Source organism: Perca fluviatilis, chromosome 7 (assembly GCF_010015445.1).
Source record: "Perca fluviatilis chromosome 7, GENO_Pfluv_1.0, whole genome shotgun sequence".
In the NCBI taxonomy this organism is placed as follows: Eukaryota; Metazoa; Chordata; class Actinopteri; order Perciformes; family Percidae; genus Perca; species Perca fluviatilis.
Window position 1 is genome coordinate 402,083 of NC_053118.1, and position 25,531 is coordinate 427,613.

General features: G+C 43.0%; 1 protein-coding gene across 4 annotated transcripts in view; it reads right to left on the reverse strand.

Moving 5' to 3' along the window:
- The window catches only part of LOC120562122 (vacuolar protein sorting-associated protein 13B), a 380,029-nt gene that overhangs the window by 57,545 nt on the left and 296,953 nt on the right, over nucleotides 1-25,531 (reverse strand). For all 4 annotated transcript variants that reach the window (XM_039805631.1, XM_039805634.1, XM_039805630.1 and 1 more), the window contains 5 exons: nucleotides 17,956-18,152; nucleotides 16,241-16,422; nucleotides 15,550-15,770; nucleotides 15,312-15,443; nucleotides 8,625-8,786 (listed from right to left, as the gene is read on the reverse strand). In XM_039805631.1, the coding sequence (XP_039661565.1) occupies nucleotides 8,625-8,786; nucleotides 15,312-15,443; nucleotides 15,550-15,770; nucleotides 16,241-16,422; nucleotides 17,956-18,152 (894 nt within the window). The remainder of the gene's footprint in view (nucleotides 1-8,624; nucleotides 8,787-15,311; nucleotides 15,444-15,549; nucleotides 15,771-16,240; nucleotides 16,423-17,955; nucleotides 18,153-25,531) is intronic.

The following is a 25,531-nucleotide window of genomic DNA, read 5'->3' on the forward strand; positions in this document are numbered from 1 at the left end:
CAGCTTAAGCAGGTCCACGGTTCGATTTCCATCATGCCTGCAGTCAAAAGATCAGTTACAAACTGTAATAAGCTTGTTCTAATGTTATTTGAGTAATATTTTACATGATGTAGCAAAAAAGTGTAGACTTAAGACAAGACTGTCTGCATCTTACAGCAATCTGCGACTTTATATTCTTATTTTCCGCTCACAGCAGAATTGCAGAAATGAATGTGACTTTCTCTCATTGTCTCAACATTGTTGAGTACACAGCCGTCTTCTTTGATTAAACTGTATCGGAATGTTTAGTGGACAGAACGGGCCGTGGAATCCATGCCTATGAGGTTTTGGTTGTGTAAAGAGGCTAATTAAAACGTGTAATGTAAGTTAACACAATGAACAAGTTCAATAAAAACGCAGTTTCTGTCCAGCTTATATGATATGGAGCAGTGGCCGGGTTGGTTCAGTGGGTAGAGCAGGCGCACATATATTGAGAGGTTTATGCCTCGACGCAGAGGTCCAGGGTTCGAGTCAGACCTGTGACTATTTCCTGCATGTCTTCCCCCTCTCTCTCCCCTTCCTCACCTAGCTGTCCTATCAATTAAAGGCAGAAAAGCCCAAAAAAGAATCTTTAAAAAAAAAAAATGATAGGGAGCAGAGAGGAAGGGCAAGCACGTCTCTGGGGGCAGCCGACCTTTCACAAGGGATCCACCCAGCACTGGAGAGCTGGTCAGTGGGTGGAAGCTGGTCAGGTGGCGGTCTCATTCACTCTTTGATCCTTTCCCAGAACCTCCCACTGTGGGTGAGGCTCTTCCATTAATTTAAAAGTCATTACAAGTAAACGCAAAAGAAAAATCTGTATTAGCTACACTTATTCCATTGCTGTCTGTCCCACAACTGCTCTCGCCAACCAAACAGCTTGTGAAAATGACACTATTTGTCCTTTTGTCGCCTTTTCAATGTGCTATATCCAAGACATTCTGGTCTGTTAAACACGCTGGAAACACAAGGAAGAAGCAGAAGGGTTGTTAAAAATTCAGGTTATGGGAAGCTGCAGAATGTTGAATGCATAAAAAGTCTACATTAATTGCTTACATTAAAGAGAATTTAGGAGTGTCCACAGGGTTTCAGATTTGAACACTTTCACCTCTTCTACCAAATAAAATGTAACTTGGGCGGCATTTCATGAGACATTTCATCCTTCACTTACCAATGAAACAAAAAAAGACAAGTAAACACTTCTGATGTTAAAACTGACAATTTTTTCAATAATTTCAAATTGACTTTAACTATACACAAAGTAATGAAGAGCTTGTCAAAACAAAAGACATGGCCACAGTGAGAGACCTCATTCTGTAACTGACATCATACTGGAGTATAACACGGGTTGGTGAACTTGTTAAGACTGGGATCTCAATTGAATAAATCTGCTGTCACAATGTGGCCCAGGGTCATTAAAACATACCAACACTTTTGTCATGTGGAGACCAAGCAGAAACAGTTCTGCTGGCCAAACAGGGTTGCAACCCGTGGTTTAGGACTCTTTGTTGTAGTTTCAAGGCCAAGGATTTGATGGAGAGGATGAAAACATATTTTTCAAACTGCTAACACATTGGCATGTTTAAAAAGATTTACATAGAAAAACAAATATGAGATTCTAGCTGCTCAGCTCTCATCAACATGATAATTAAATTAATCTCCTCATGTCAGAGTGAGAGCTTCCTCTGGGACAAACTACACACGGAGTGGAATTACTCAAATATATACACACACACACACACACACACACACACACACACACACACACACACAGAGTCATGACAGACCAATGGCTCATCAGATATACAACATGGAATCAAAACAAAATCTCACAGCGTGTCAGTAAGAGTGAGAAAGCAAAGTCTTCTAAATAGAGGGCTGAGTTTGGAGGGATGAGCAGCAATGAACTGTACAGAGATAAAAAGAAAAAGCGGGTGGTGAAGGTGGAGACTCACTGCCTACCCTGTAGTTCTCATGAGGAGCTTGGCTGTGGTAGAAAGCTGGGGAATGTAGGACATTGTTTTACAATGGTTGGATTAGAACCAAATGGTTGGTTGCAGAAAGACGAGAATGAGTCCCCAGAATATTTTGATTTAAAATATTACTGGCAACATTATGTTGAAACTTTTTATTTTTCTTTGTAAGATAAGATAAAGCTTCAGACCTTCTCAAGACATACTGCATTAATCACTAATCAAGCCTGCTACCAACAAGCACTGCTGGGTTCCAGCCCTTCAGTGACATATAATAAGAATAAATACTAACAAAAGGCCAAGTGGCAATTTCTCAAAAACAAAAACTTTAGTGCTTGGAATGGGTTACAGGAGATTGGGTATTGCATTGGGCCTGTTGGCTGCTGAGTCATAGAGCCCTTTGGCTAATATGTCCACTGAGCGGATATAGATTTGAGAAGTATTGGCCTTGTGCACAGGAGGTCCAGTTGAAGATAGACCAGTTGGGATGAAAAGAGGTGTTAGGCACAAAGAACCTCAGAGCTAAAGAGTGAGGCCTGTGCACTGGGAAGCAACTTTAAACATCCTGGAAACATGAAATTACCTGTGACCTTTGACCTCCTGGTGTTATGATGTGTGTATGCAATTCCGTATGGCTGATTCTCTGTCCCATTGAGAGAAGGAGACGGGGTGATTTCTGGATGCTTTTTTAAAATCCATCAGTCAGACCTGCCAATCTAACTTTTAGTTTGACACAGGGCTCCACTTACCTCTTTGTTTTTTCTTAACTTTATTTCTATGGTATTATTTGAGCTGTGCTGACTAAGGGCGCATTCCGGCGATTGTTTTGGGGTTGTGCGGCGGTGGGAGTGTCACTTAAATGGCCAGTTTGTGTGATGTAACGTAACGCATTGCGTTTCACCAAAAGTCTCAACCTTTCACTGCAGTCCGCTGCCTTTCTTTAACCCCCTGCGGCCCCCGTCGCTGCAGCCATAAGGCTCTATCCCAATTCAAAATCAATTGGAAAGACTTGCGTTTTCCAGAACCGCCCCTTAGACTACCTGAGTTTATGTGAATGGAACCTAAGAAGGGCAAGTCCCCCTCACTCACCATGGACATTTACTATGCAACCTGGACCAAGAATGTGAATCGTGCGTAGCTGAGTAAGGCTGTAACCTCGCCCAACGATGACTGTTCTGTTTGTCTGAGGTTATCCTACCCAGGAACACATGATGATGATAATAATAATAATCCTCTTAGGACTGACTTAGCTTCTGACCAACTGACTCACACACAATGTCTATCTTGTTGCCAAAGACACAAAATAAAAATAAATAAAATAATAAGTACATAATGCATCTTCAAATTCAATCCAATATATGTGTCATTATTTTTCTGACAAAGGAAATCACTATGGTGAATTTGGGGGTGGTTTCAGAAGACACGCCTGGACAAGATCAAGAGTGTGACAGTACAGGATAAATGACTGTACTGCATGTGAATGTGAGCCAAGACACAAACCATCATCAAAATGTAACTCAGTGAGCAGCCAATGTTTAACCTTTGCCTGATGATACAGTGTTCATCTTCAACTTTTCTTTTCATCACCATAATAATGCCGACAAGTGTATGTCAGTGTAAAAAGGTCAGCATTCCTTCTGGACCTTACCAAAACAACAGGAAAGTGTAGGTTTTCTCCAGGGATCAAAATGGACAGCAGTCTCTTTCATCGGCTTCTCTCTCTCTCTCTCTCAGATCGGTCAATGTGAGGGTTAACCTGATTGGAGCTAATATCTCTCAGAGGGTCAGCCCAATCTACTGCAGTCAAATCCACGATCTTGGATGAACAGCACAACTACACCACTTCACTTGAGGGCAGTGTTTCTTAAACAATGGGTCAGGACGGTGAAATATGAAATCGTATTTGACAAAAAAACAGATACATTTTAGGGTATAAATATACCTATTTTGAATAACGAGCTCCAAAAGTTTAAACCTGCTGTAGATTGAAAACAAGAATGTGGATCAGACTGACACAGCAAATTGCCTATGGCAAGTAAACAGCAACACACACACGAACACACACACACAGATAAACACAAACACACACACCAAATACCTCCCTGTCATGCCTGCTTCCAACAACACGGCCAATCTAGCCACAAACTAATAGTCCTGGGCTGCTATCTCCAGCACGTTACCCCTGGGAACCACACACACGCACACCAACACAACACTGATGCACATATACACATGGACCAATATCACGCACAAACACCAACACACAAAGACACACATCCAGGAAGAGAGGGAGAGAGCTTTCCAGTAGAAGCCTGCTCCTGGAGTAAATTACAATTTATTCAAACTGTGAATATTCCTTGTAGGCACTTAAAAAGTCCTTCCCAAATCTAGGGGGCTTTTTACGCCCCTCTCCCTGCTAACCACACTAACCACAGGGATTTCCATCAGCTAGGCTGCATCCTGTACCAAGCAGCCAGATATTTCAACCATCCACACCACACCACACCACACGCCAGAGCCCTGAAAAACAGCAGGGTGGGGACAGTGAGTTAGTTGTGTGTGTGTCAGATAGATATAAACTGTACTTAAGTGTGTAGTTATACACGTGATCATCCTGGCATTTTATAATCAATGAATCAATGAATCAATGTATCTATTTGTATCTATCTATCTACTGTATTTTTCTGTTCTCCCATATGTAATATATATTTATATAAAAAGAAAGAAAATAATATGTTAAAATAAAAAATAAACGTATGTAACAATTGGGGGTAATTGTCAGTGTTTATAAACCTCTTCACCTTGGCTGGCAAATGCTGGGGTGTGAAGGCATGCTCAGCCTGAAAGAGAGAAATTAGACTGAGAGGCCTGACAGACTCCAGGCCTTAGGAAACATTTAATCACAGTGTGTTTGTGTGTGTATGTATGTGTGTGTCAGTGTGGGTCTGGGTGTGCACGTATGGGTATGAATTTGATAAATTTTTAGACCACAGTGGGCTCTAAGGACGTGACTGCCTCAATCGACCCTTTTAATGCATCTTATGGTTATGACTGACAGTAGAAACAGGGGGGGAAGAGAGAGTGGAAGGGAGACCGAGAGAAACAAAGGAGCACTGAGAGGATGTGTGACCTGAGCTGAGGTTCACGTTTCACTGCAAAAACACTCTGCATGAGCGTTCTTCTGAGAGACGTGACAGATATTCAGAGGTATGTCAACATCGTGGGAAGTGTACACTGGTTAGACCGCTCAGGATCACACACATTAGGCACTCTTCTTTCACAAACAGACACAAAGGCACACACAGGAGATTGCAGGATATTAAATACGCCTCCCTCTTTTAGTTCAAGCTGAAACAGCAGCAGGCCTGTTCATTTAGGAAGTTCTTTCCTCTCTCTCCCGACTCTTTCAGGGCTATGTCAACGGACTGGCAATAACAGAAGATAGGATTAAAGGATTTAATGTACGATAATAAAGCATAGTTGGCACATCTACGGTATACTTCCTTTATACGTTGCTTGTGCATCATAAACAGAGAGAAATGGGGCAGGTGGGAGGGACAGCAAGATAGCGAGCAGACACATTTTTGGCTGTGTTGCCACAGTAGAGTTCTCTCGGCCAATCCGTGAGTGTTAAGAGCATGGCTCATCCTTTGCCCTTGCTTCCTTTTTTCCATGTCCTCCCGTTTTCTCAAGTAGGCCTGTACTGTATCCCCCTTGACAACTCCTTGCTACCCTCCTTTTGAGTTTCTCATATTTCACTGTCCATTCTGCCTTCATTCCTTCTTCTTCACTCCCCCCACGTCTCTGTCTCTCCCCCCATCTTCCTCTTTTCAAGATGATTTCATGTCCAGTGGGTTCTCGGGGGAGCCGGAGAGAGAAAGGGGACAGATTATTTTGTGAGTGTGTGCACGTGTGTGTTTGTGAGAGGGAGAAAGAGGGAGAGAGAGAGAGAGAGAGAGAGAGAGAGAGAGAGAGAGAGAGAGAGAGAGAGAGAGAGAGAGAGAGGGAGAGAGTGAGTGTGTGTTTGTGCCTGGGGGACAGGTCAGCTGGGACACACACACCATACCAGAGCTATGAGGACAGGCTGATGGTCTGCCTTCTTGACAGGCCCCAGGTCTCCCAGTGGAGACAAGATTGGCCATGAACAACAGGGGCGGGGGATATGTACTTCAGTGTGTGTGTGTGTGTGTGGGTGTGTGTGTGTCTCTCAGGGACACGGTTGGGAGGTAGAGATAGATGAACAGAGTGATGGTACTAATGGTAGTTGAAGGTGAAGAGAGCTAGGATGATAAAATGAAGAGGGGGAGCCATGACCTCATGTCAACAGAGTGGACAGAGTCAAACCAGGGCTACCAACAGAGCAATGTGACCCTGGATAATGTAGGAAAGGTAAAAGGTACACAAGAGAACTGTATGAATCGTAATGAGAAGGGATTGGAATGGCCAAAGAACAGACAGGACCAGGCCAGATATGGAGAAAGGCTTCAGGGATAATCCAAAGGCCATGATCCCAAATGAGAGAACAGCACTTGCTTGGGTGTGACAGAGATATAAAGGACTAAGTCGCTTTCTAGCCAGAGTCCAAGACAGAACAGGATAGCCAGACGGAGGCCAGTGGCAGGACAAGCCAGACAAGGGCTAATGAGCTCAGCCAGCGTGGACGTAAACACCAGAACACAAGAGTGTGCTGGGGGGGATTGAGAAAGGGACAAGGACAGCGCTGGGAGGCTGTGCGCTGTTATTGGAGAGCGGTAAAAGAAAAACACAAATGTCCAAGTAAGACCCCAAAACAGAGTGGAGGCCAGAGACTTTCCAGGTCTACTGATCTCATCGAGCTGATGGAGGTGAAGCATCAGGACTTAAGAGAATTGGCCTGAGCGGACGTCAAGGGAATATTGTACAGCTATGTTCTCTAAACTGTGGTTTAGGGTGTGTGGCCTGAAATTGGTTTTGGCCAGCATCTGGTGGGTCCCTACAGCGCATGGCAAGAAAAGACACAGAATACTAGGCCCTGCATTAGCATATCCCCAGTATGAGTGAGCTAATTGCACTGTGGGTCCCAAGCTGAAAAGTGTTACATGGAGGGGTCACATCATTACACTGTTTGGATGCACGGTAAGCTGTTGTTTAACATGGTTAATATAATGAAAATTGAGACTCACTATCTGAATGATGAGTGGAGTTAGATTAACAAAGGAAAAAGGAGGAGATAATGGGAGAGGCTGAGGGGTTTTGGTAGAAAATGTGTATAAATATACAATAACAGCACAAATGGGCAGCCTGAGAATGTCAAGTGCAGGGTAGGACATAGGATAGGAGATTGGTAATAGAATTGACAAATAGGCAAGAGGCCAGGGGTTTATGGCAAAGTCTTGGAGTTGAAGTGGAGAGCAGGCTCACAGATAGAAAAAGGAAAGATGGGAGAGTATGGAGGTCTGGAGAACAATGGCTTGTGATGATCAGAGTTGTTTTAGACACTCCAAAGCATCATGGGTCTTAAGCAAAACAGCACAACCATTTAAGACTGATTTGTAAGAGCTACAAAAACACACTTGCAGGACCATTAAAGAAATACAACCCTTTCTCTTATCAGTGCCACTATTATTATAACCCCGAAATGTAATTAGTGTGTGCTACAATTCGCTGAGGCGGACACATTGGCAGGCATTTTATCATCAAGTTTAATAAGTTAGCTGAGTGTTTTTGGCAAAGTTGCACTATTTCTTATTTATCTAGTTTCACAAATCATGTTCATCTAGAGAACACATATTTCATATACCACAAACACATGATGGAATAATACATGACAGAACCATCTTGGAATCACATTCTTCATCTATGATGACATTTGGCCCATTCGGACAATCTTTCTTCCAAAACATCCCTGAAAATACAGAGGTCATTTTAAATCACAGCAAAAATGGGATGCGGTATTTGCTGTGCTGAAATGCCAGATTGCCACTCTTCAAGTGTGTGTGTGTGTGTGTGTGTAAGCAAGAGTGAGGTAAGAGCACAGATTAACCATGGTTGATGATTAATACAACTTGACTTTCTGACTTACTGCGAGCAATTATGGCCATGTCTTTTCTCAAGCTTGACTTTCTCACACTCGCCGTGGAACACATGGGGGTCCTGAAACATGTGCGCACCAAACACACACACACACATGCCACAGATCGCCAGCCCACCCTCCGCTCAACCTCAAAACCACAAAGGGTTAAATATAATCAATCTTCTTTAACAATGCTGTCAGGGCACTGTCTGAAAGCGCTAACAGAAACACACAGATAGTGGCTGCACGCTGGTGACGGTGTGTCCGGTGTGTGTGTGTGTGTGTGTGTGTGTGTGTGTGTGTATACTGTATACCTCTGTCAGTCTGTGTACAGAATGTGTATGCTTAAGTCAATGAGTATGGATTTGTACTGATGTGTAAGCCTTTTTTAAAATATATTTATGGGATGTGTGTGTGTGCATGTAGTACATGTGTATCGAGTGTGTGTGTGTATATGTGTGTAAGTTTATGTAGGTACCATCTGTGTATTATGTGTACTTACGTGTACTACTTGTGCTACAGTAATACTCTATGTACTGTAGGTGTGTGTGTGTGTGTGTGTGTGTGTGTGTGCACGCTACCTGAGGGGACTTGTGGGATCTCCAGCTGTACTGGTGGCTGTGGAGGCTGGCCAGCAGCACATTCTCATCAGTGTCCACCTGGCCAAAGCGCAGCGTCTCGTGGGTGTCGTTACAGATCACGTAGTGGCTGTAGACCAGTTCCTCAGCCTCCAGGTTCCCAATCTGAGAGAGAAAACAGGGGGGTGAGGGGTTGTGGTTGGAGGTATTAGTGAATGGATGAATAAAGAGAAAAAGAAAGAAGAAGGGAGACATGAGAAAAAGAGCTTGTGAATAAAAGAGTTAGCAAAATACTTCCAGGTGTGTATGTTTATGGTGGGTGTATATAATGTACAGTATGTGTGTGTATAAGTACATTTACAGGTGTCAAAAATGCATGTCTTCTCAATCTCAAAAATGCAGATCTTGGTAGTGCAGCTGTCAGTCAGTAGGAGAAAGAGATGAGTGATAAGACCCGTGGGTGCAACACAACCTCAACAGGGGAGTAAATCATACCACAGTCTGACAGCTATCCAGGCTGAAGCAGCTTAGACTGGGCTTTGGGGCCAAATCTACCCCTTGGTCCCACATAAAACCTCCAGGAGGCCTTTCTGTTTACCAAAAGTCAACTTTTTCACATCCTTCTTTGAGCAGCTAAATTGTGGCCGTGAGATAAACAGGGTTGCAGATGTCAACTTATTTCAAATGGCAACTTCGTTTGTGTGTGCATGGGTTTTCCTAACATTTTCTCAATGCTTGGAACAAAGTTGGCAACTACATAGGCATTCCTGTTAGTAACAGTCATCAATATATTGTGGTTTGTTAGGAGAAAACAATATGGTGGAGTCTGGCCCACCTACAGCAATGGGTCAATGAGAAAGCCTCACAGAAAACTCAAGTCATGCGAGTCGTGCAGGGATGCTGTCCACTCATACGTCACCTTGCATGCAAGAGCAAAGAGCTCACTGGCCTGCGATTGAAAACACTGGTTTAAAGGGGAGAGGGGAGTGTGTCGAGTCTCCTGCATAAAGGAATTCAAGTACACAATTTCAAAACAGCACATAGTTTGCATGTGAGTTGGATAGCGAGTGCGTGGGTGCATGTGTATGTGTACGTTTTACTTGAGCTCCTTCCAAAGGCTCTCAGGCCCTGATGGGATCTCTCCTGCACACCCCTCCCTGACTCTTGACGCACATGACTGTGGTTCAGACAGCTTCTCAATAACTACTCAACTATCCTAACAAAGAGGGACCCCAGCCTGCTGTATACTTTTAAATGGCAGGGGGTTGATGGTTGATGGTTAAAAGAGGCTGGCAGTAAAAGCTCAGTTTGACTGCCAAGCACGTTCAGGGTCCTGGGGTTGTTGATGCTATTGAAAACGGATGGGAAAGTTTACACCATTAAAAAGAACACTTGATGATAGATGTGAGAGAGAGGCAGAGAACGAGAGAGCAAAATATAGACGGGACAGCTGCGACAGTGGGTTCAAATCCATTTCCAGTTTTATAGTGGAACACTATCTGTGCTTCCTTTCGAATCTGACACTGCGATTTACAAACTTCCCGCTGCCATCTTAAGATGCCATTGCTAAGCCCACTCTTTGATGGTATCGTCTTTCCGCTCCGATTCATGAGGCAACACGATACACACGTCAGAAAAGCTTCCTGCAGTAATCATAATCACTCTCTGTCTATCCAGGGTCTTTAAGTGGACAAATATTAAGACAAAGATATTTAAACAGTCAACACGTTTTTCTTGTTAAAGAGCACAAGATGACAGCTCTTTCTTCAGACGCAGTCCTACCAGGAATCAAAGGATCCATTTCACTAATCCACCCAGATACTATTACTGAAGTTTTCAGAGTCTAGCCCAGATCTGCATGGCAGAGTGGCACATATATAAATGGCAAGGTACAGTAAAATGTCTGGAAAACAGATTGTAAATAATGACACCCACTCAAAAGAAATACTCATGAAACAAGACTCCGTGGAGGAGATAGTGAAACCTTTAAAAGGGACATAATAAAAACAATAATCAGATCTACAATCACCTATAGCCTCTGCTATAGATGACCCTCGCCCACACATCTGCTACAAACAGGAACCTGATCTCTCTATCACTTTCTTTCCGGTTGCAAAGGAACATGGGAGGAACGGGGGAGAAAAAAAAAACACAAGGGAAAATTCCTGTTGTCTCAATTGCACATGTAACAGCCTGTGAACGTTCTGTGAGAAAGCAGAGTGTGTAAATACTACTGGGCTTTTGTGTGGCTTTCCACCAAAGCCACTTCCCTGGGGTTAGGGGCTGGGGGGAGCAAAGATTGAAAGTGGGGCTAGGGACCGAGAATTGAAAATGGAGGCAAGGGGCCTGAGGTTAGAGCGGTGGAGGGCTGAGGTTGGGGCCATATGGGGCTATCGAGCAAGAAGAGGCAAATGAAGAGGAGGAAAAAAGAACTTTATTCTATATTCTTTCTTCCTTCATCTTTTTTTAACCAAGAAACCCTCTAAACATGTATAACTAACTTTTATCTTCCTCTTGCAGTTTTATATATAACAGCTTAAGGTGCTGGCCAGCCCATTGGCATCAACTTGGGGTTCAGCGTCTTGCTTAAGGACACGTGGCCCGGAGAACCTAGGGATCGAACCTCTAACCCTGGTTACAAGTGGACGATCCACTCGACCTCCTGAGGCGCAGCCAACCTCAATTTTGAGCAATCTACCTGTCGTCAGAACTGTTAGCGGACTTGTTTGAAGGTTGGAGCAAAAGGAAAACGCTGCAGTCGAGGTACGGAAGAGGAGGTGAGCTTGTTGCCTTGGGAACATGCTGAGAATCATAATAGATGGAATATACACTCACCTAAAGGATTATTAGGAACACCCTACTAATACCCTGTTTGACCCCCTTTCGCCTCCAGAACTGCCTTAATTCTTCGTGGCATTGATTCAACAAGGTGCTGGAAGCATTCTTTAGAAATGTCGGCCCATATTGAGAGGATAGCATCTTGCAGTTGATGGAGATTTGTGGGATGCACATCCAGGGCAAAAAGCTCCCGTTCCACCACATCCCAAAGATGTTCTGTTGGGTCAGATCTGGTGACTGTGGTGGCCATTTTAGTACAGTGAATTGATTGTCATGTTCAAGAAACCAATTTGAAATTATTCAAGCTTTGTGACAGGGTGCATTATCCTGCTGGAAGTAGCCATCAGAGGATGGGTACATGGGGGTCATAAAGGGATAGACATGATCAGAAACAATGCTCAGGTAGGCTGTGGCATTTAAACGATGCCCAATTGGTACTAAGGGGCTTAAAGTGTGCCAAGAAAACATTCCCCACACCATTACACCACCACCACCAGCCTGCCCAGTGGTCACCAGGCATGACGGATCCATGTTCTCATTCTGTTTACGCCAAATTCTGACTCTACCATCTGAATGTCTCAACAGAAATCGAGACTCATCAGACCAGGCAACATTTTTCCAGTCTTCAACTGTCCAATTTTCCCAAACTGTCGCCTCATTTTCCTATTTTTAGTGGAGATGAGTGGTACCCGGTGGGGTCTTCTGCTGGTGTAGCCCATCCGCCTCAAGGTTGTGCGTGTTGTGGCTTCACAAATGCTTTGCTGCATACCTCGGTAGTAACGAGTGGTTATTTGAGTCAAAGTTGATCTTCTATCAGCTGGAATCAGTCGGCCCATTCTCCTCTGACCTCTAGCATCAACAAGGCATTTTCGCCCCCCAGGACTGCAGCATCCAAATGTATTTCCTTTTTCAGACCTTTCTTTGTAAACCCTAGAAATGGTTGTGGGTGATAATCCCAGTAACTGAGCAGATTGTGAAATACTCAGACCAGCCCGTCTGGCACCAACAACCATGCCACACTCAAAGTTTAGATCACCTTTCTTTCCCATTCTGACATTCAGTTTGGAGTTCAGGAGATTGTCTAGACCTGGACGACACCCCTAAATGCACTGAAGCAGCTGCCATGTGATTGGTTGATTACATAATTGCATTTATGATAAATCTTACAGGTGTTCCTAATAATCCTTTAGGTGAGTGTATATTCACATCAATATTAATGACAAGCCATCAGGAATGTGTACTTATGACTGCCAGAAAGACCTTGGTGATGTTATCATGGGTACAAGAGCAGTCCATGTTACCATGACTACGTCGTTGTATGGCTATGTGAGAATAAATCACAACCATATACCAATCAGTGTCTTTTATTTCTATTTATTACGATGCATCTGGAAGTGCTCCAGCTGTTCTGGTTGTGGTGGTCTGGTGTGACCATGTCTGGGTCGTGAGGTTTCAATTGTGTGGTAGTTGAGGAATCTTCTCCACGGTTCAATGCTGACCCTACAGGCCACATCACAACAGGCCTGCCTGCCAGCCTTGACACCAGGAAACATGAAAATCACTGAAACAATTACACACGTAAGGATACATCCTTCTGTTGCGGAAGGACAGAGGCTCTTAACATTTCCAACTGCTTCTGATTACGTTTTCAATTGGGATCAAGTTGTTCTATGCATTGAGCAATGTGTGCATGCGTGTGTGTGTGTGTGTGTCTGGAATGTAAGCCTCTATCAGATCAAAGATAAATTTTAGTTTAACTGGGCAGCCCTTTACATCCACCCTTATAGTGCACCTCACCACCAGACAGATTGTGCTTAATCGCACCCATACAAGGTTTTCTCACCGCATAAAAGATTTTGTTTCAGTGAAAACCCCAAAAAGGGAAACAATATTCCATGATCTAAGTGTTCACAACTTTCTCTGAGGTGGACCAAATATTTAAGAAGAGTGTTTTCTTAAAAAAAAAAAAGTGGTGACCTCTCTCTACCCCTTACTCCAGAACTACCAAACCCACATGCAGCACATTTGCCTTATAATTATGGTGTGTTTTTTTCCCTTGTGTTCCAAAGTGGTAAAGGCTGGAGGTAGTTAAAAGGTTCTGTACAAGTTACAAGGCTGCTGCTGTTTAGAACAATCAAGAAAATACAGCAGGCTTAATCATTTTATGAATCAATCCCATACCAGTGAACATGTAAATGCAGCCTTCAGGGGGTTGTTTTTGACTGTGTAGTGTGCAAGTGAAGAAGGGTAATCTGTGTGCGTTTGTGTGAGCATTGTATGCCTTTATTTTTGGGTCTCAAGATTCCGGGCAAAGATGGCATTCCAAAAGCCAAATATATCACCCAATCAGTATCAGAAAAGCCTTGGCAAAAAGAATACGACCAACTAATATCCTAACTAATCATGCTTGGCATGTTGTGTATCGCCCACCATGGATACCAACATGTCCAAAACACTCCAGTAAAGCTGCAATATGACCACTCATTACAACACCATCAATGCTCGAAAGTCTTATTTATGGCTAAATTAACCAGCAGAAATAGGGAACATTCCCTAGCTTGCCCTACATGATGCAATGATGAAGCCAAGGGTCAATTATGACCGATTATCCAACACGGTCGGTAAGAGCTTTTGATGAGTCAATGATGCCACTGCGTGAAAACAAAGGTATTAAACTTCTAGCCAGAACAATCATTTTATAGTAGATTTCCTATACAGCTTGTTTAATTTTATTTTCCACAGGTAAAAGACCCCAGCTGCTCCTAGGAAAACACAAGTTATTATTTCTCTCACCTGGCATTGAGAGTCTGTATGCATGTAAAACCATGAGAGTACCTCACGTCTCCAGAGGCCAGTATATGAGTCAGCAGAGCCACAGCTGAGCCGAGCCGAGCTATGATAGGGCATACAAAACCAGAGAAGCCAGGGTGCGCATGTGTGTGTGCGCGCGCAATAGACAAGTGGGTGGAGGACTATGGCCAAATTAAGTCTTGGCAGGCAGGTGTCGCCACTCAAGTTTTACCGTGTTTTCATGGGCATCACTTCACACACAAATATCCTGGCTACCATAGGCAGTGCTGAGAGCTGTGAACTGAGAGATGACGAGGACCATAGGACTAGAAGCCCAGGAACAGACACACTGTAGCCTCTTAGTCAGAGTTTACAGCAAAGGGAAAGGCAGTTCCATCCTGCAAATTTTATTACCACTGGCATACAACCAAAACCTACTCTCATGAAATCCACTTTGTTGTGAGTTTGTTTAGCTGATACTCCATCTGGGACAAAAGACCATCTTTCAGCATATTCTCTAAATGAACACACCGTTTTAACGTATTTCCTCTATGGATTTACTAGCCCCTTGCTCCAAATATAATAGCTGTATGCTAGCGATCAAACAACAGGGCAAATCCCTTGTTACCTTAAATGTCTCAATGAATACGGACTATTGAAATGTGCAAGTGAAAAAGTTCTTCTCCAATACTTTGCAACCTAAGTGACCATATCACTGATTACTTACACTGATATACTGGTCACTTCAAATGCACCACGCAGCAGTAAAAAGTTGCTCAAAGAGTGCCTTTATACAATATAATGTAAAATCAACTATTTTGCTTCAGATATTAGCTGTAAGGGGGGATTTAAAAAAAAATAAATTGAAGGACAACTTCAGCCATTAGGACCCCTAACATGCTAAATTATCCAAAAGCTCTGAAAGCAGTATCAATAATCTATCACAAAGCACAGCTATGTGCCTCGTTTTTTTGCATGTCAACTCATGGAGCTTATACTTTTTTTGTATTCTTTGGAGTGTGGTTAAATATAAAGTGTATATAAAAGGTAACGCTCTGTTACCTGTTGCCAGCTGCGCAGGGCGGTGTCTACAGTGTGGATGGCATACTGGCTGATATTGAGGAACACCGGGTCCACAAACACTTTCACATCCAACGTGGTGTCCCGGGGGCAGCATGTGGCTGTAGCCTGGCCCTGAAACGCACAAGAAATTAAATTAACTTGTTTCCACATTTCCTGACCAATGCTTTGAATCAAAAATATCTAGACAGACAAACCAGCATAAATAGCTGAGCTCTACCTGAAGTACACAAGGCTGGAGGAGCTGAAGGCGTGTCAGGTTTCTGTACTCCAGCAGCTTGCAGTCTAGCTGGGTGGAAAAGCTGAACTCCTGACAGTGACGTGGTCCATTGCTCCACTGGCGGAGGAAGACCCGCAGCTCCCTAGCACCTGTCACCATGAACTCCTGTTCCTGAGGTAACTTCCTATCTGGCAGGAAGGGACATAGTTGTCGAGATGGAGCTGGCAGAGTGAGACACAGGTTCCGTATTAAGAGACTGAACTTAGGGACATTATTTATCAAAACATGGTACAACTATCAAAATAACCAATAATACTCAACTTAGAATAAAAAGGAACAACCATATTGCCACCTGGGACAAAAAAAATAGGAAATACATAGTTCCAAAAACAAAAGTAATGCATGTGTGCATCACTGTGGGTGTCACACAAGAGGTCAGACAGTTCAATGCCAATGAGTAAAAATGTGTTTTGAGCTCTTTCTTAATGTCTTCAGTGGATTCAAACACAAGACAATAATAGATTATTATAGATTAGTATGGGTAACGATTTTTTGGAGTCAACCAGTTTATATTTGTATGATCTATACCTGACTTTGCCATTGTATATATATTGTATATATTTTGGATATGCACGTTATTGTTAATGTTAAACTCAGAAGAGACTTTGTGACTGGGTATTCTGTATCCTACCTGTGCCCAGCTGTTCTAGATGGTGGCAGAGATGGATGTCCAGCTGCGCTAGTTTAAGGGACACACCCAGGGAGGGGACAAACCAGGGTGCAAAGCAGGAGTCCACACGAATGCAGGCTGCCAACACAATCGGAGACACCAACTGATCGCAGGGCAGCTGGGAACCAGACTCACTATCCGAACTGAAGAGGAAGGGAGATACAGCAGACAGTCAAATTTTTACAGATTAAGTGGTATTTCTGACAGTGAAACCAACAACTGAGCTCTAAAAACACTACAAGTGACTAAAGGCACTCTGTGAATATGAAAGGATTTCAAATGAAAATAATGCTTTGGTATTTTGCCCAGTGAGTTACACATTGTGTGTCATCCTCGTCCGAAATCTACAGTGAGATTAATGCTACAATTACTCAGACAAAAGAGAATGAAAAGAGACAACACTATGGAGAGGGCCTCCTCGCTGTCCGAGGCTGTGAGTTTAGGTACATTATTACTGCCGCAGTTTCCAGCAGAACCTCTCCATGGACATTAATTGCATGTCACGGTTGATGATGTTGAATGGAAGGTAATTGAAGTGAATGACCATTTGCTCTGTAATTTGCTGCTACCATGATCCACCATAAAAACTCCAGCAGGAAACGCTCAAGACCTTAAAAAACGCTGGTGCAGCAGAGTGCTCCTTAAAAAGATAAGCATCATATGTTGACAATTTTCATTACTTCCAGTTGGCAGGCCAGCCAAGTTATTTTTCTGGTGGAAACTAAAGTACGGCAGATGAAACGAGCGAGTACAGAAAGGGGAATCAATTTTGATCAAAAAAGACAAATAATTTAAACATAAAGGAAATGTAGTGTTTGGACTATGATTGTAATGAAACACAGATGTATATTTTGCTTTACACTGTATCTGGTACTGTAGACTTTTTTCTCTGTTTCTTCTCCTACATGTTTTCTTATTCCTCCCTTTCTGCTCCTCTGGAGCTCTCTAAGCCACACAGAATGTGGGCTTGGCAATTCTATTCCACTAAAAGTTTCCTAAATCCCAGGAGGAAGTAAAAAGGGGGGAGAGAGAGAGAGAAAAAAAAGAGAGAGTAAATTAAGATGAGAAAGAAATGCAAAAAATACAGAAAATTAGAAAAATTACGGAAGAACAGGATGCCAGGTGAGACATAAGAGAGGTGTAGTGAGAAGAAGGGAGTAGAAGCATGCTTTTTGAGGTGTCATAGTGCTTGGCAGGCCTAGACCAACCTATCCCATCCCAACACAACCCAGCCCAATCCAGACCAGGCCCTAGGAACTTATGAGCCAACCCAAAGGGGGCTTTACTCCTCTTGCTTCCCCTCGATTAGACACACTCAAGGTAAGCAGGAAGGAATCCGGATGGGCCCTGACAGGCACTTGGTGTGCTGGGAAATCTCATTAGACCGATCTGAACGCCTTCCAAGCCCGCTCCCTGCTCCTGCACACCAGATGTGGGGCGAGGGACACATTGCTAGTTCTTTGTGCTCGGCGGCCTGGGTGCGCTCTCTCTCTCGCTCTGCTTTCCCTCACACTGGACAGCGCACGTACTGTAGATCCACACACACACACACACACACAGATCTGTGTGTAGGCACGCTCACTCTCATATACGTGCTCGGGTGTACAGGCATGCATACAGATACCTACAAGCACAGAGAAACAGTACAAGACCAAATACAGATTTCCCCCCCCCACCTTTGCTCATCTTCTCCCTCTCCGTTTTTATTGAGTACTATTCTCCACAGGTCTGAGGCCACCAGCTCCTTCTGCTGGTCAGTGAGGCTGAGGCTGGGCAGCTGCAGCTGGCAGGCACTGCTCTCTGAAAGGCTGAACTCCCGGTATGGAACAAAGGCCTGCTGAAGCTCGTCCCAGTACTCTAGGCTGCATGGTACCTGGAAGGAAAGACACAGTCAACAACTTACATATGTAACCCCAAAATATGTATTTTATTTATGCTTTTATGCATCCTCCCTATCTTTCTTAAGGGCAACAACATTGCCTAGTAATTACGGTAGTATCCTTCAACTCTGATTCAAGCTCTCTTGAGGGTAAGGAACTACACTGCCCAGACACCGACTCTCTGTGGCTGATTTCTTCTTTGAAGACATAAGAACTGACACATCATCATAATAACAAAAACTACTTATGTTGTATGAAAAGTATAAAGCTAAAATGATAAAGGCCTTGTGGCACATTTACAACTTTTTTATGCAAAATGTATTTTGTAAGGTTAAGGACTACATAATGGAAAATACAAGTCTACGAGCGAGATTATTGCTGTTCATTGTAGTCCTTTAGCATCAGATTGTTGCCACGCCAGAAAAAAAAAACAGTATCACCATTATAACGTGAAAGGTTTATTGTTCAAGAAGTTGTTTTTAACATTATAACAAGATATTTTCACGTTCAGACATTCAAACTTATCACGTTCTATATCTTGTTATAATGTGAAACGTTAATGTTAAAATGTAATAACTTAAATTGTTATAACGTGAACACAAATATGCCTCAGATGAGATTTATTAATGGTCTTACTCCACACACCTTGCTCAATAACAGCAGAATCTCGCCATGTCTCTAACCAAGCATAAAAAACGTAATCAAATAGTGTAAATGAGCCATATTCCTCAATTTATGTTTGTACTCATTATCCGTTTCCTCATTCATATATGACTTTCACGTTTAAACTATGTTATGGCTATGTTATGTTATAAGTTATGTTATAACGTCAAAAGGTTTGACGTTAGAACAATAAATGTTTATGTTTAACATGAAACGTTTCACGTTATAACAATATAAATAGTATATTGTTAGAACGCGATAAGTTTGTATGCCATAATAACGTGATTATATATTGTTAATTAGATCAGGAAACCATTGTTATAACAATACACTTTGTACAGTAGGAATGATTGACAATGTCACCATCATCCCTGTACTCCCTGGTTAAATATCTGTGGGTCAAACAAAGCCTCTCCTCCATCATACAGAGTCTGCGTACTTCTGAACATGGTACACACCTCTGCTCAACAGTCAATCATGGCTAAATTCCAGTTTTTCTCCATACAACCAGCTGACAAGCTTTCAACACAGACTAAAAATTATCATATACCGGTATTTGTTTCTCTCTAAGAGAGCTTGGAGGAAATGTGAAACTATGGCTTTGTTGGAGACTTTACGAGGACCCGTAGACACAGCATAACCAGTGTGCTTCCATGGGTTGCATTATAGGGTAACACTGAGCTCTGAAACTACTCAAACACTTTTCCCACTGAAACACTATGTCAGATTGTTTCTGTTGAATATATCCAAATGAGCAACCTTCCTGAAGATGTCTGTATGTATGTTTTTGCTGTAGAAATGATGTTTTCCACCAATGGATCAGATATTTCTTTCTTAAGGTGGTGGCTTTGCTCCATTGGATGACAACATTTTACTGTGAGAGTGTTTTTATATCCCCCGCTTAGTCTCCTCTACAGATGGACACCAGTGGTTTGTTACTATTGTATCCCTCAGTTGTTCATCACTTTAACCTGAGGCTCCAGTCCAAATAAACAGCCTATTGTAACCTCCTCAGTGTAACCCTGATTACTCATCAGCAATAGGATTACTGTAAGGCTTTGTTATTGCACAACAGGTACTACTTCAGTCCTGTGTTTCCCCCAGCTACACATAAAGTATTAAGCAACTGCAGCGGTCTGCTACTCATCAAACATTGATAGTTTACTGACCGTTTCAAGACGTGGGGAATCCCCGCTTTGGAGAAGGAATAAGCGAGGGATTTTGTCTGTATTATAACCTTGAATTTTATTCACTTGAGACACACCGATCTTTAATTTTTCATGTAGTCGGAAAAAAAACCCGGCAACTTTTTGACCACAGACCACCGACGTAGCGAGACGACAACTCATCTCCTTAACAACACTGCATGACCACAGCATAACTAAACACCAGGAAACCGTATGCTACAAGACAGCCATTAGCATTGAAGTCCTGGAGCTGTTTCTCACACTGAATAACAATCAGCTTATGTGAGTGTTCACACATTATGTGATGACTGGTAGGGCTCCATTCATTCCTCTCATATTGTGCCAAAATTAGCATAAATGTGTCTGGTGCTCCTGTGTGAACTAAACCAGGTTCTCAGGTTCCCTCGACCACCTGCACAACTCTCAGCCACTGATGGATCGGTGGTGGCAGGGAGCTTTTAGCAGCCCACCTGAAGGATGCCAGGCAGTAAGGCATGAGTGTGAGTGTGTGTGTGTGTGTGTGATGCATATGGGTGAGCGAGTGCATTTGTCTGTGCACATGTGTCTGTGACAATCCAATTGTTTAACAGAGGTACGGAGCTCCCTGGACACTTACAACACTCATTGTTGGTGTGTGGGTACAGTATGTGAAAAGCTTTGTGTTCACAAAATGTGTGTATGTGTCCATGCATTCATATGTGTGGGGCTGTACTGTTAGGGAGGAATGCATGAGCTAACCATAGCTTACATCATGTATGAAATGCCACACAGGTTTTCCTGGAATCAACTTCTCATAATTGTACCTGACAGAGTGGTGCACCCGCAACCCCAACACTGAGCCACCGGAGCGGAAACTCACTGAAGCTCCACAGAGAATTCCCAGAACTGCGTTGCTAAAACACAGAGGGTGTTTTTTCTTTCACCTGTGATACTCTATACACATGACGGCATACAGAAATGAATATGTGAGGTACATATATGGTACAGTGGAATACATTTGCATGGTTGAATTTGCGTCACGTTCCCTTTGACTTGTAGCCCTGGCCTTGAAGGGAGTGGAGATGCAATCGATAACCAGCTCAAGAAATGATGTAGGGAGGATGGAAAAAGAAAAAAAGAAAAACTTAAATACATTTTAGCTATGTTGAGTCGAATGTCTGGTAATGGCTTTTGGGAGGAGAAGGCACCTGTGTATATGTCAAATGGATTGTGTATATGCGTCCGAGAGGAAGACTATGTGTAATTGTACGTATGAAAGACAATATGCATGTTTTCATATGTGTATACACAGGTGTGCGTATGTATGTGAGTGCATGATACAGTCTGGGCAGTGTCAGTTTCCGCTGCCTGATTGTGTGTGTACCTTATCTGATAAACAACGTGTTACACTGAATAGCTGACATTCCCTTAGCTGGAAGGGTCCAAAATGTGCTCTCCTCAAGCGCAAGACAAAGTAAGCCTGGCAGCTGGACCTCAGGGCAAAACATCAGCTGAAGGGTTATCTTAATTTTGGAGTCCAGGTTCCATTTTGGAGGGAATGCCTGGAAAGCTCCGTTAAGGACTTTTAAAGTAATTTCAATATTCCAAAACTATTTACACATTTATTTAAATCCAAGACGGTTGGCAGCATCGTGTATATACAGATCTGATTTCCATCCCTGTCACCCACCTCTGTTTCGGCCAAACCAGAAAATACTACTCTGCGTGGGCCTGATTAACCAATCACAGTCTCTCAAAAGGTTAACTAAAGACAGGCAGACTAACGCAAATACACAACATACAGAAATGATTCAAATTTCCATGATCAACCCAGGTGTGATCACTGCTAAAGTTGAAATATGTCTCTGCAACTGAAGACTCCCCAAGCTCCCTCTGAGGCTGTGGCTGCTGACATCCACCGCCTTGTCTGCCATTACTTTTATTAACAATATCAACACTGCTATTAGGTCTTCTGTTATTTTACTGATGCCTATATGTCTAAAAATTCCACTGCTAGCTACCTCTTATCAGCCAGCAGACAAATTGAATTGACATCAGCTTGAGCAAATGTTTACTCAGGAGATGTAATGAAAATTGTTCTGAAAATGACTCCTGCTATGCTGTCTCAGGTGGGCTAATATAGGTTAACGTTAATCAGTGTGGAAAATCAGGAATAAGCCCATGCTGAGATCTTCACGCTCAGCTTTTTTTTTTTCTCCGTAATGCCAAACTTTTAAAAAGGGGGATTGAAGTTTTGGTGGATGAGGTGTAAAAACTCCAGATCAAATTAACCACATGGACAGTCTTTTTATTTTTATAGTGCATTAGCTGTGACTAATGCAGGTCTGCTTGAGCACTGTCCGACTAAAATAATAGTTATCTTGGCTAAAACACACTCTTGCTCTTTCTGGTTCAACGGGTCGCTCCGGAGTTAAATCCCACTGGCTCCCCCCAGATTCTGACTCCCTACAAAAGGTTGCATTTTTTTTTACTAATTGGAAAAAGTGTGCTTCAATAAAAAGGCGGCGTACAGAGGATGTGAAGCTGATGGCGGACCTGTGTTTCTCATAACAACAACAATGACAGAAACAACAGCTGCAGCAGTGGTTATGGCTGAAGGTTGCTGGTTCATCTCAGGCCACAGAGCTTTTATGATATGGGTTGCAGGCCAGCGGAGCCATGATGGCAGTGCAGAGCCCTGTCGAGACATGAAAGGCTATCCCACAGTGCCATGCATGAAAGCAACAGCAGGGGAGCAGATGGTACGATGTTTGTCAAAGCAATTTGGGCAGCTGCCGAAACAGTGAGTGGATGATCAAATTTATACATCTGCATATTGAGAAAATCTAGTTCTGGTAAAAGGTAAAAATGTGTGTGAGAACAGAATGCGGTACTTCTGCTTGACTACATGTCCTGTACAGTATATGCTGAGGCTGAACTCAAGTTGTTGCTCTGTACTTTAACAAACTGTATCTCCTGCTGCTGCTGCTGCCGCTCCCCTGAGCTGGGGTCAGGCTGAATCATAGCTCCTGTGTTTACTCCCTTTTTCTCAGGCTTCAGAACCCCCGCAGAGAGGCAGAAGGAGGGGAAGACGAGTGGCAGAGATGGAAAAAGAGCCGTAAGGACACCTGTTTGTGATTCAGAGAACAGGACCACACGGCGGTGAGAAGGTGAGAATGAGTCACCTTCCTCTCTCCTTCTAACCCTTCATCACTTGGGCCCTCTACAGGCGGGAACCTGTGGATGCTCCGTCAGGAGCCCCCCCCCCCCAATCACTCTGACATCGTTCCCCTTTCTACTGTATGTAAGAACAGTGCAGGCAGCAATTTGACTTTGAGTAATGGAAGAAGGTTTGAATTCCCCCTCCGAGATACTGGAACCAGTTGGGAAACCACAACTATTTAAATGCAGGAAATCTTGATTTTATAAAATGTTAATATGATCTACTCTGGGGACAAGCGAGCAGCATGGCTCAGAGCGAGAACACCCCCCCCCCTTCATCTATTCAGCAGGGTGGAGACAGGGAGCAAAGGAAAGGAGGAGGGGGGAGTGTGACAAAAGTAGGGAGAAGAGAGAGGAGGCAGAATAGAATGAGGAGATGGAGCAAATGTGGAGAAGAGCCACTTTTATTTGGTTTACCTCATTACATTCCTTTCACTATCCACCTGCAGTCCTAAATTGGAAAAACATTACTGCCTAAATGACAGAAAGGAATGACAAGACAGCTCAATGCTAAATACCACTCTCTCTCTTTTCTCCTTATTTCTTTTTCTTTCCCTGTGCCTCTCACTTTCCATTTTTCAAAATCTATCAGCCTCCATCTCCGTGTGGCCACATGGTAATTTTAGAGGCCTGAGAAATTATGACTGCCTTCTTTCTCTTTCCTGCACACTCTCTCTCTCTCTCTCTCTCTTTCTCTCTCTCTCTCTCTCTCTCTCGCTCTCTCACTGCACAGTCTACATGTAAAGTAAATGAAATTATTTTGGAACTGAAACTGAGCCATTAGTTTTTACATTTTTGTTTTTTTATGACTGCATTTCCTTTCGCTGTCGCTGGACTTTCTTTCTGGTCTTGGGAGAAAAAAAATGAATAGAGACTTTTGAAGTTTTGTAGAAAGGAAATAATAATCATTGTCGCCAGAGGCTGAAATCAATATAATCTGGGATCACAACGACTTTGGCTGATGATGAAGAGTTCCTGTTAAAATAACCCCCACGAACCCAACTCCTCGCACACAGCTGGCCTAATGCTATGTTAGTGTTTGGACAAAATATGAGGTAAGAAGGACTGTGTAACATATCATAAACCGATCCAATGTCTCATAATTACTTTACAATCGCTCCTTTTAATAAGGTCCATGATACATGCAGTGTTTCCAAAACACAGACTAATGTGTGGCGGTACGCCACACCATCAACACCGGCTGCCGCACATTGCCTTATTAATTTTTTTTTTTTAACGCTATTTAAAACACGTTCTTCTGCATTTCTTTCCCTGCTCTCCTTCAACTCTCTGTCACTTGTGTCACACACACACACACACACACACACACACACACACACACACACACACACACACACACACACACACACACACACACACACACACACACACACACACACACACACACACACTCCCACCGTGCGGTGTTTGGTGTTTTTAGCCCCCAACGTCTCCTTCCAGGCAGTGCGACAATGGTTATAGTCAAGGGGGTAAGCTTCGTTTCAGAGCTCGAACCTCCTGGCGCCATTTTGATGCTACCTAGCCATCACCTCCCGTTAGCATTCCACTGACTAGCATTCATGTTGACGTCACTTGACAGTGAATAACTTTACATCTGAACCGTTTAAAGACTCTATTTGTCCATTTTTTATTTCTAAAGAAACACGACAATGTATAAAAGGCTCCATTACCTTGTATCTCACGTTATGGCTCCGTAGCAGACGTTTTTGTAAAAATAGGCTAATGATTGTGTCACATAGTAGAGGAATTACCATATAGTACAGGAGAAGCTCACAGGAAGTTTCGACTTAAATTAGCTGTTTAGTTTTAATTACTAATGTTAACTATAATTGGTCCATTATATACTGTCTATGGTTATAGTCATTGACATATATATTAATGGACCAATAGACCCTGTTGCTCTGGACGGAGACCAGTGAAGGCTATTAGAAGCACTTTTCCGGTGATCTCTTGCTTTACTGCGCAGCCTCCAACTGACAGAGACAACGTAAATGTGACGTGAGCAACCTGTCTGAAAGTTGTAAGTCTTCTAGTAGCTGTGCCAAGAGAAATCTCAATCATTCCCAATCTTACAGAGACGGAGAGTGTAGGTATATGTAAGGAGATAACATAAGCACAGGCTAATTATTGCTAACTAACATGCTAGTTAACATTCGTAATTAAACCTAAACAGCTAATGTAAGTCGAAACTGCCTGCGAGCTTCTCCTGTACTATACGGTAATTCCTCTACTGTGCGACAGTAAGTCACTTAGTTATGACACAATCGTAGCTGCGTATTTTTACAAAAGCGTCTGCTACG